This window comes from Paramisgurnus dabryanus, chromosome 1 (genome assembly GCF_030506205.2).
Source record: "Paramisgurnus dabryanus chromosome 1, PD_genome_1.1, whole genome shotgun sequence".
NCBI classification, from domain to species: domain Eukaryota; kingdom Metazoa; phylum Chordata; class Actinopteri; order Cypriniformes; family Cobitidae; genus Paramisgurnus; species Paramisgurnus dabryanus.
The window spans coordinates 39,150,984-39,161,985 of NC_133337.1; the positions used below are offsets into that span (position 1 = coordinate 39,150,984).

At 40.9% G+C, this 11,002-nt stretch overlaps 1 protein-coding gene across 1 annotated transcript in view; it reads right to left on the reverse strand.

The window, feature by feature from the left end:
- Positions 1-135: 135 nt before the first annotated feature.
- The window catches only part of vclb (vinculin b), a 27,928-nt gene continuing 17,061 nt past the window's right edge, over positions 136-11,002 (reverse strand). Inside the window, exons 7-21 of the mRNA XM_065272189.2 lie at positions 10,701-10,791; positions 9,769-9,916; positions 7,105-7,258; positions 6,813-6,988; positions 6,328-6,518; positions 4,400-4,599; positions 3,910-4,038; positions 3,682-3,831; positions 3,493-3,601; positions 2,673-2,975; positions 2,462-2,586; positions 2,191-2,376; positions 1,904-2,107; positions 1,311-1,415; positions 136-1,223 (exon numbers count right to left, since the gene is read on the reverse strand). Coding sequence (XP_065128261.2) covers positions 1,077-1,223; positions 1,311-1,415; positions 1,904-2,107; positions 2,191-2,376; positions 2,462-2,586; positions 2,673-2,975; positions 3,493-3,601; positions 3,682-3,831; positions 3,910-4,038; positions 4,400-4,599; positions 6,328-6,518; positions 6,813-6,988; positions 7,105-7,258; positions 9,769-9,916; positions 10,701-10,791 — 2,418 coding nt within the window. The 3' untranslated portion in view covers positions 136-1,076. The remainder of the gene's footprint in view (positions 1,224-1,310; positions 1,416-1,903; positions 2,108-2,190; positions 2,377-2,461; positions 2,587-2,672; positions 2,976-3,492; positions 3,602-3,681; positions 3,832-3,909; positions 4,039-4,399; positions 4,600-6,327; positions 6,519-6,812; positions 6,989-7,104; positions 7,259-9,768; positions 9,917-10,700; positions 10,792-11,002) is intronic.

Sequence of the window (11,002 nt, forward strand, 5' to 3'; positions counted from 1 at the left end):
TATATAAGAATTCAATCATACTGTCAAGCAATGCTGCAAGTTGCATTAATATGCATTTAAATGATTGACGGGTGTATATGATCTTCAGGTAATGTTTAGAGAATTATGAACACAAACTCACACAATAGATTTAGATGATAATTAGATCCTTTATTAGACAAGGCACATTAGGTCTTACAGGCTGTCATCATTATTTACATTAAAACTAATGATATTCTCAACATTATAAAAGGTTCATATATATGCAAAGAGCATATTTTCACTCATATAAATATACTTGAGTGTGCATCCCGCAAAAGATTTTAGTAGTGTATCTAGCACAGTGACATCTTAGTGGTAAAACAGGGACGGCAGTGCATGTATATGTTCTGTATGTTTGGTTAAATAATGAAAAAAATATGTGTTTGGTATATTTCACATTAAGCACCAGAATTTGATTTATCTCCTATCAGTTTAGACTTCTGTAAACTGCAATCCCTGAAGGAATGAAACAATCCACCAATGTTCTTCTATTAAGCATACGGTTACAGACGAACAATAGTACAACTGTGTACCTATGGTTGAAGCTGTATGACTCACCTGTTGCATTAAAAAACTTATTATTAACCGCGGTATTATAGTCTAAAAATGTGCTTGTGTTTTTGTGCAGAAAGGCAAAATATAACGAGTAATCTTTGTGTATGTGTGAAATACATTCAAACAGTGTAAAGGAGACGGGTGCAAGTAAAGATACAAAAATGAGATATAAAACTGTGTGTGAGGCAGCCACAGATTATTTCTGTAAAAAATCCTAACAAAATAACCTCTGTGATACAACAGGACATAATTACTGTAAATTTTTCTAACTCTGATCCATCAACACAAAATAAACCGTTTCTCACAAATAAAAAAGCAATTGGAAGGAAACTGAATGCTGAATTATATCATCCCTTATTTTACATCCATTAACATTCAAGAACAACAATTTTGAAATGGAATAATTTGGTCACCCCCAAACAACGTGATTGACATGTCTGCAATGACATTTAGGACCTGGACTGAGTTGCTTTGCCCAATGCACACTGGGATTTTGGTGCTCACTGGTACCACGGTGTTTTGCGGACCCAGTGCAGAGTAAAACCGGCGTCTGTGCGGATCTTGATGGAAGCGGCTTCTGCCTCTCTCACCGTCTCTTTTACCGACTGCATCAGGTTCTGAGCGTTATGAACCAACATCTCTGTAGCCTATGGGAGAGAAGCGATACACATTTAGCCTGCTTTTACATATTCAAGAAACTTCAGAAAATTGCTTTCACGCAAGTGAAATCTGACCTGTTCTGATTCCTCCTCGCTGATATTGGTGCGTCCCAACATGGTGGCCTTCACCGTGGACAGAATCTTCAGCTGAGTGCTAATAGTTGGGATTCTCTCACACACCTGCAGAAAGACAAAGATTTAACAAATACAAAGAACTGAAAAGTCACTCCCTTTATGACTACAACCTTTTATCTACCTAAAATCAACCCATCAGTTCATTTAATCACAAGTGGAGAATGCTAAATCAATGAAACCACATTTATAGGTCAGAAACACATTTGACATTCTATTTGCAGTGGAAGTTTAAAAAACATCACTACCTTTGTGACTACAACCTTTTTCCTACCTAAAATCAACCCATCAGTTCATCTAATCACAAGTGGAGAATGCTAAATCAATGAAACCACATTTATAGGTCAGAAACACATTTGACATTCTATTTGCAGTGGAAGTTTAAAAAAACATCAATCCCTTGTGACTACAACCTTTTTTCGACCTAAAATCAACCTCTTAGGTCATTCAATTACAAGTGGAAAATGCTAAATCAATGAAACCACTTTTAGAGGTCAGAAACACATTTGACTGTATATTTGTTGTGCAAGTTGTACCTGCAGCAGGTTGGTTCTTATGCGTTTGTCCGTGCACTGCTTGGCGACCTCTTTGGCGAGCCGCGTGACTTCATCAGAGGCTTTGGCGATGTCTTTGGCGCACTGAATGAGTGCCCTCTTGTTGCCGCTGCTGCCCTGGACCAGTCGAGACATCTCAGCCATCAGCAGAGCCATACGCTTGGCGGCACTGATGATGTCATTACCCTGCAGGAAATAAACACCCAGCGTTTGGTACCTTGCCGCGTTATGCATGCTCAACATGTGGGGGATTCAACGGGACCGCTAACCTTGCTGGACCACTTGCGGGCCTCGTCGTGTAGCTGTCTGGCGGCCACCATCATGGGCTCGCTGACCATCTCTCCGGCCTGCTGCTCCGGGAACTCTTCATCCTTCTCATCAGGTGGCGGAGGTCTCGGTGGAGGAACTTCACCCTCCGGCAGGGGCGGTTTTGGAGGGGCAGCAGTGTCCTGAATCTAAACAAGAGGCAACAATGTTTAAAATCTCACTGGACCTGTCAAATAAACAGACGACATTACAGGAGAGATTGGTGACACTGACATGCAGGTTCTCCATGTCTGGAGGTGGAGGGGGGAAGTCTGGTTCCTGCGGCTGGAACGCCTCCCTCACGTTAGCCACGGCACCCAAAATCTTAAAACCAGACTCGAGGAAACCTCTCTGAAGGCCTGTCAAGAGAACATGCATTGAAGATGTCTTCTCACATGATGGCTACAGGTATGATCCTGGTCATTTGTCTTGTGCAGTGTCTTACCTTGGTCCTGTATGTTGGCGGCCACGGCTTTGGCGTTCATGACCATGGGTGAAATGGTCCTGCTGAGCTCATCAGAAGCTGCTTTAACAGTTTCCCTGAATTTCGGGTCCTCTGAGTTCTCCACCTCTCGTTTTGCCACCAGCATGATCCGATTGGCTCGCCGGGCGATGCTGGTTGCTCCGGCGACCAACATCTGAGGCTGGTGATTAGCCATAGCAACCTGACACTTGTCCAGGTCTTTCTTAATGGCGTCCTCTGATGCATCCAACAAAGACCTGGTGTCAATCGCTTCATCCACCAGACCTGTAGTAGAGACAGAGTCCAGAGTCAAAAAAAACTTTGCAGCCAACATAAGTTCACGGTAGAGGTCTTCACGGGCCCACAGATCCGAAAACCAGAGGTCCGACCTGAGACATAACCGGGTTTGAGTCTAAAAGTTTCACGTGTGCTTTCAGACACAAGTCGGGTATAATAATAGCGGCATCAGGGTCTCGGGTATGACCTATCTCCCAAGATGACCCGAACACGGACCTGTCAATCAAGTTTGAATGCACATTTTAGCAGTAACTGTGGTGTCGTTGTCAGATAACAACAGAAAATAAATGGAGCACCGGGCCAAATTGGATGCAAGGCCACCCGGGTTTCTTTCTGTCTGACTGGGGCGTGTGGGGCTGCTTCGGGTTCGGGAAAAAAGTGATTTGGGTCATAACTTCTTTGGACCCGAGAAGACCTCTGGTTTACTGTCATTTAGCATTCGCATCAATTTTGAGTCTTGTGTCATATACCACCTGTAAAAGAAAGTAAAGTCTGTCTTTGTTACCTGTCATTTTCTCAACATTGTCGATCCACTGATTCTTCATGGTCTCAAAGTGTTCGTACGCTGCCTGGTTTCCAGGATTCTTCAGTAGGATACGAGCTGCAGAGATCACCTGCAAAAAAACATCACATTTGACATTTCAGATGTCAGGACATTTTCAATCAAAATAAACTTCATCTCGTTCTCTCTTACCTGTGGTGTCAGCTCTCTGGTGGATTTGACCGCCGCCTGAATGCCCTCCACCGTGCCCTTGTTAGCAGTGCCGACTGCGGCTGCCTTCTCTGCTGTCGCGCCCAGTCGACCCGCGTGATTCTCAAAGTTTGCTGCCCGTTCCTCAAACACCTGCAGTCAGATTTTACATAATTAATCACACGAGAAACATGCTGTCACTTCAGTGTGCTTATGTGGTTACAAGCGCACCTGTTCTCTATTGGGCGCATCTGGTGGGGCGGTCGCTGCCACGGCCAGTAGTTTGACTGGTGTGGTCGTGTCACTGAAGATGTCGGACACTTCTTGTGTCATGGCCTCCTGCATCTTACCCTTCAGGTCCTGTCACAAACACACAAACATTACAAACTACATCAGCCTCACCAGCACAAACAGCACACGGATCTGCTATTATAATTATGTATAAAAGTAAAACTCTGGTAATACAATATTGCAGTCTAGAGAAAAGCAGTAACATTCACTTACCAGCAGGGGGCAAGTTTTGTTCACAAAATAATTGTAATTGTGTTTAAATATGCTATGACTTTGCTATGACAAAAGATTATCTACGATTCACACTGTGATTGTCATTAATCGATACAGAACAAGTATTGATATGTGGCTGGCCATTGGTTAATGATCTCATGATGATGTAGGATGATTTGACTTGATAATATGTACTACAGTGAAGTCTCTCTCTTACTTTCAGAGTGTTCTCTAGTTGTTGAGCGATAGCGCGGGCTTGTGGACTGTCTCCTTCCCCACGGGTCGCTAGTTCGGCTAACTGAGCCATCAGGTGCTCCACCTCCTCACATTTACCCTGCAGCTCATGTCTGTGGGATGCGGGCAACGCGTTAGCCAGGCGACGCCCCTCGGCAACCAGACCGCGAATAGCAGCCTGACCTACAACAATGAAAGATGAAAATATTTCAAATGACACGAAATGCAGTTCACAACATCTTTTATTTATGTAACATGTTGTATTGTAGAGCGTAAGATGATTTTTAAAGCTCCCATAACAAACCATGTCTCTAGTTTTATCAGATTTATATTGGCTCCAGCAATTGTTTCTGGAAAGCACAACATCCCGGAAGCGTCCAGCGGGAGGAGCAAATCTAGAACAACACACACACAACATACTTGTGTATTGTTTTTTTTTTTGGGGGGGGTTGCTCACGTATTGTTTTTAGTAAACACACAAGTACTGATTTATTAAGGCATGTATGTTAAAACTAGTTATATTTCCTAATTAAACTAAGGCCTAGTCCTGGCTTAAGCTAATCCCTGTCTGTGAAACCACACAGGTTTCCTTCACATTATATACACTTACTCGCAGATTGAACAAAACACAAGCATTTGATGCAGTTTTACTAACCGCCTGCGACTCATGAAGCGGTTGGGACTGCCCCATTTCAACATCAAACACAAAACAAACACGCAAAACTTAACTCCTAACCCGGATAAACAAACTTTATCATAAGGCTGGCTTACTTGGAAAGCTGAACAAGGCTTTCTTCTCCTTACATCCAAAAATACACTTCTTTGCGTGCAGTGATGTCTGTGACTTCTACTCGAAGAAACAATGCTAATGAGCGTCCTCGTCGTTCTCTCTCTAATGGTGCATTCCCACCAGCCGCGGTAAAGGTGGCAAAAACGCGCTATTCGTACGTAGTTGGACGCTTGAACATTTGAGTTCACTCGCTTAAAGGAACACTATGTAGTTTTTTAACCTTTAAATAATGTCTCTAAAATTATTTTAGTGATAGAACAACGTTTAACTGGACAAACTGTACTGTTGCTGCAACCTGAGCAGCCTCCTAGCTGCTTCAAGCACATTCTGAAAGTGGTGGTGGAGGGTAGGAAACACAGCCCCACCCCTCCCCCTGCCTGCAGAAGAGTGTCTGATACCTGGCACTGTTGCGCTTTTCAACCACATGGGGGAGCTGTGAGTCATTTTTACATGGAAACTACATAGTGTTGCTTTAATTCGCGCGTGAAAGTTGTGCATGAAATTCGAGACATTCACAAGGAAATTTGCGTCATGGGAGGGGCTTCTGCGACTCCGGCACTTCCTGTTAACACGTCACTACTACAGCAATGTCCTGATTGGTTAACGCGGCGCGGAAATCCGCCGAAGTTCAGAGTTTTCAATTCACGCGGAACGTGCCATTCACGCCACGCTTACCCTTTTCCTGTGGAAGTGCCCATAAAAGGAATATGGGGTCACTGATACGTAACAAGTACCCATGTTTGAAAAAAACTTGTAGGAAAAAGAAGGCGTGAGTTTGGCCCAGAAATATCTCGTCACACATTAATTAATGTTAATGTATTAACTGTGTTAATACTTCAGAATGCATGAAATGGCATTAACCCCCTCCCTTTAATGCAAAATGTAGGACGGGACTTTTATTCGTCAATAATTGACTAAGCAGATAGTAAAACTGTTTTTCTTCTGTTGTAGTTGGAGACGAGGCGTTGATATGTTAGCCAAAACAAACTTTTTTATTTTCCTTAACTGTTCAACAGGTCTGTTCAACCGTTCAAAGTGAAATGGACAGACCAGCTGTTATAGATTATATGTAAATGTTTTCCTAAACTCATTAAAGTAAGAAGGAAACGTTTTTGTCGCACCGACTCCACTGTCTTCCACGCTGGGGTTGTCGATCCATCTCTGAGCCTGCTCGATTTTTCCTTCCAGGTGTACGGCTGCTTTGGCCGGTCGGGTGTTGGCTACGGCTTTACCGGTTTTAGACTGAAGATTCTGGAGAGCTGTGGCGATCTGCTTTGCCAAGGCTCGAGCTTCAGGGGTATCCCCCTTACCCCTATACATAAAAACATATCATCGTTATTCATAACTTATATCATAAACTCAAACTTTGATGTATCAGCATGCTCTCTTGTTCATTATGTTTGAAGACAAAATCTTTCCTCCAGTCTAGCTCACATACATAATGTGCAAACGCTTTGAACAATCGTTGCTTAACAACCATTAGCCAAACTTCAGTCAAACAATGGAAACTAAGAATTCCACATGCGGGCAGTTACGGAAGAACGAGCTAATATTCCAGAGATCCTGGCCAAGAATTTCCACAAAGCCTGGAGTGAGATGTACTTACGACTTCTTTAGCTCTGAAAGTTTGGCGGTTAGGGCGGCTATCTCGCCCATGTTACGCAGGATGTCATCTCTTTCTTTGGGATCTTCACACAGATCTGCGATCTTCCTCGCCTCCCCCAGAAGAGCTCTGATGTTCTCCTCACCCTCAGGACCTCCGTGAGGATCCGCCAGCCAGTTCTGCAGATTCAGCAGACAGTATGGTCACCGTTTAAATTACTTCATAAACAAGGGGTGTTTTTGGACGGACATCAGGATCAAATGATTTTGATGTCCTGCTTAGACTGTAACCATACCTGAGCAGCGTCGATCCTCTTGGCTATGGCTTGTTTGGAGCTCATCATGGCCTCCATTTTACGGGCAGCGTTTTCCACCTTCCCAGTTAGAACATCCAAACCCTGAGAAACCTGCTGGGCCTTCTGCATGGCCACTGGAGTCGCACCCTGACCCCTGCAGTAAACACAAAAAAAAAACCCACATTTAATACAACCAACTCCAGAGGCCCAAATATTGTTTGGCTTCCATAGGGTCAATTATCAAGAACTTTTTACTCTAAACAATTTGATAGAAACTCAAAGTTTGACTGATGCAGCACAAAATAGATTTTCTATTACATTTCCAAGCACTTAGACTTACATTTGCACTTGGCTAACAAAAAACAGCCATGAAATACCACAGACCTACATTGAAGAAGCAACTCAAGCCATAGAGTATCTACCCAGAATGACTTGGGATTTACATAATTTGAAAAAAAGAGGACATTTTCGTTTGAAAAACATAGTAAGAAAGATAAGTTTAGCCCTAAATAACACAACATTCTTCTGATGGAGGTGGCCTTTAGGGGTCTTAAGGTCATATTATACTTCTGTATAGCCTTTATGCCAGGGGTCTTTAACCAGTCTTCTATGAGGGACAGATTTTAAGAATGTAAATGTGATGCGGGCCAAACTTTTACCCCACTTTTTACCTTTCATATATATTTGACTTTTACCTATTATATGTGTCACTTGCGGTGTAGTCGCACAAGTAATTTTTTTTTTAAAGCATCCAAAGTTCAAATCGAATCCGAAAATTATGCACTTGCCGATGGTGGGCACCCCATGCAACCCCTTTGCAGACTCTCCGTAGAGAATTATTTCTGGGTTATCGGCCGTCATGTGTCGTGTTTGGTGTAAAGTTGGATTTAAAGTAACCATGCTGGCAGGCTGGATAAAGATGACTGGTGGGCCACATTTGGCCCAAGTTGACTAGCCTTGTTTTACGCTGTAGGCTATGTTTTTGTTTATAGTACAGCGTTGTTGTTTGTGTTGACGTGCGATTACACATGCAGATCACTAGTAGGTAAAGATGCACCGATATATCGGCCAATAACTGATAGGATGATAAAAGCATTTTTTCACACTATCGGCCGATAGTTTAAAAACAGCCGATACTCACACTGCAAAAAAATGACTAAAAAAAATCTTAATTTAAGATGTATTTTATCAATGAGCAAAATGACCTAGGAAAATAAGTCTAGTTTTTAGACAAAAAATATTAACTTTAAGTAAGTTAATGCGTAAAACAAGCAAAAAAAAATCTGCCAATGGAATAAGAAAAAATTTCTTGAAGAAAATTTTTCTTATTCCATTGGCAGATTTTTTTGCTTGTTTTAAGCACAAATTCGGTTAAATTGTATAATTTTTGTCTGAAAATTTCTAAAGACATTTTGCTTATCAAAAATACATCTTAATTTAAGAATTTTTTGATATTTTTGTTGAAAACTAGACAAAAATACTAAGTAAGAAAAATCTAAAAATAAAATCTTAATTTAAGATGTATTTTCTAGATGAGCAAAATGACCTAGGAAAATAAGAAATATAAAAAATATAAAATGTAATTGAATTTGTGCCTAAAACAAGCAAAAAAAAAAAAAAACTGCAAATGGAATAAGAAACATTTTCTTGAATTAAGTGTTTATTAAAAAAAGTAAACTTATTCAAGAATTTTTTTCTTATTTCATTGGCAGATTTTTTTTGCTTGTTTTAAGCACTAATTTAAATAAAGTTTATATTTTCTGTTTAAAAACTAGACTGATTTTCCTAGGTCATTTTGCTCATCAAGAAAATGCATCTTAATTTAAGATTTTATTTTTACTGAAAACAAGAGTAAGTAAGAGTAAGTTAGTCCATTTTTGCAGTGAATGACCAATTTATCCTGTCAATCAAAGGAGAACAGGAAAATGCAATAAATTTGAGCTCTGTGAATAGAAAATATAAAGAGACATCACTAGTATAATATTAAATTTTAATGGTGATTATATGAATGAATAACATCCCGAAATGTAATCCTCAGAATTTAGGGTAAGTAAATATAACCACCAAACTATTGGTATCGGCAGAAATCAGTCTGAATAATCGGCTATCGGTATCAATAAATTTAATATTGGTGCATCTTTACTAGTAGGCAATGTCCACTGTTGTATACACCGTATCAAGGCAAAGCCGAAGAAGAAGCAGCGACTTTTGTTGCAGCTTGAGTTAAATATCACTTCTCAACTTGGTCCATCTTTGTTTTTACCGTTGAGGAAATGTGATTTTTTGGCCTTGATAGGAGGGGTTCTAGTGGACCAATCACAGCACTTACGGTCCACGTACAACTGACGCGTTGTAACATTTTTGGAGAGGTGCACGTCAGGCTACACACAGCCTTTAATCAGATGACATCAGACAGGTTAGAATCTGATCTGCAGGAAGACTCTGGTTTCATCTGATCTAACCCTCCCTTCCTGCGATTGATCTGTCTGAAAGCTATCGATCGCCATACGGACACCATTTTTACCGCAGTATGGATCCCACAGCAGGGTAAACGCACAGATGAGGAGAAAGATGTAGTGATGGTGGTAGTGTAATGGTTGGAGATCTGGATTGATTACCCAAATATCTGTGGTTTGAACCCATCGCACATGGTGGTCTACATACCTGCCTCGGAGCTCTGAGACCTGCTCCGTCAGCTGTCCCAGAGTTTTGGCTGTGCCCACAATATCTCTCCTCTCTTTCCCAGCACAGAGCTCGCCCACTTTACCAGCCTCATCCAGAATCTGACGGATGGCCTGCTCACCTGCATCACCTGGAACGATTAAATCAGTAAACATCCATGTTTCCGTACAGACCAAGGGCCTCATTTAAAAAGCATGCGCACATATAACATGGGCATTAAAATGCAATTTTCCATGCACATATCAGGATTTATAAATAAGGGGTTAACATCAAAATCTTATTAAGAGGAGAAGCAGTTTTTTTAAGAGAGTCAAAGACCTGGTGAAAAATTACTATAATATTTCTGCTAACTTTACAAACATTTTGTCTGTGTCCGAAATCGCATACTGTGACAGTAGGTACTGAATTAGTATGTTCACTATATAGTATGAATACGGATAATATGAATAAATTCGGATTTACTACATCCGCCATGTTGATACATTATGTGCCATATGTCGTTATAGCAAGTTAGTAACTAGTACAAAGGAGAGCTGTTTTAATTTATGTATTTGCATAGAACCGTGTTACTGCTTTCTGGCATTTTTATAAAAAAAACACCCCTCCTTTTTCTTTGTTGGGTTATTCCTCTCCCAGGGGATCAAGGGATAGCAAAGCATCCATCGAATGAACACTTCAGGATCTTGTCGAAAGTAGTAGGTCATCCGGGTAACTTTTCGCCTACTGTTTTAGAAATACTATGAATTCGGACATACTACTCGCCTCTTCTACTATATAGTATGGAAGTAGGCGGTTTCGGACGCAGCCTATGTGTGGACTTTAGTACATAATAAAACACTTCATTTTAAAAGACTTTTTATGATATAAATGACACTATACTTCTATAAATGTACACACAGGTGAGCTGTGATTACCTGGTTGGCCGTGAGGATCTCTTAACCAGTTCTTAGCCTGACCCATTTTTGAGTCGATCTGAGCCAACGCTCTCTTCATAGCCTCAGTGTCCTGTTAATAAAGAAATACACACAAACAACTGTCAGACGCACAATCCTGTATTTATCTATGTGTTTGTGTGATGTATTTAATATGACCTCAATAAACTTTCTTTACTCTTTGTCCTAGTCTGCATTGCAGATTATTTAAAAGATCATATTACAGATTCTTTATTTGACAATAATGCATAGAAAAATCTCATGCCAATAAAGCACAGTGAATT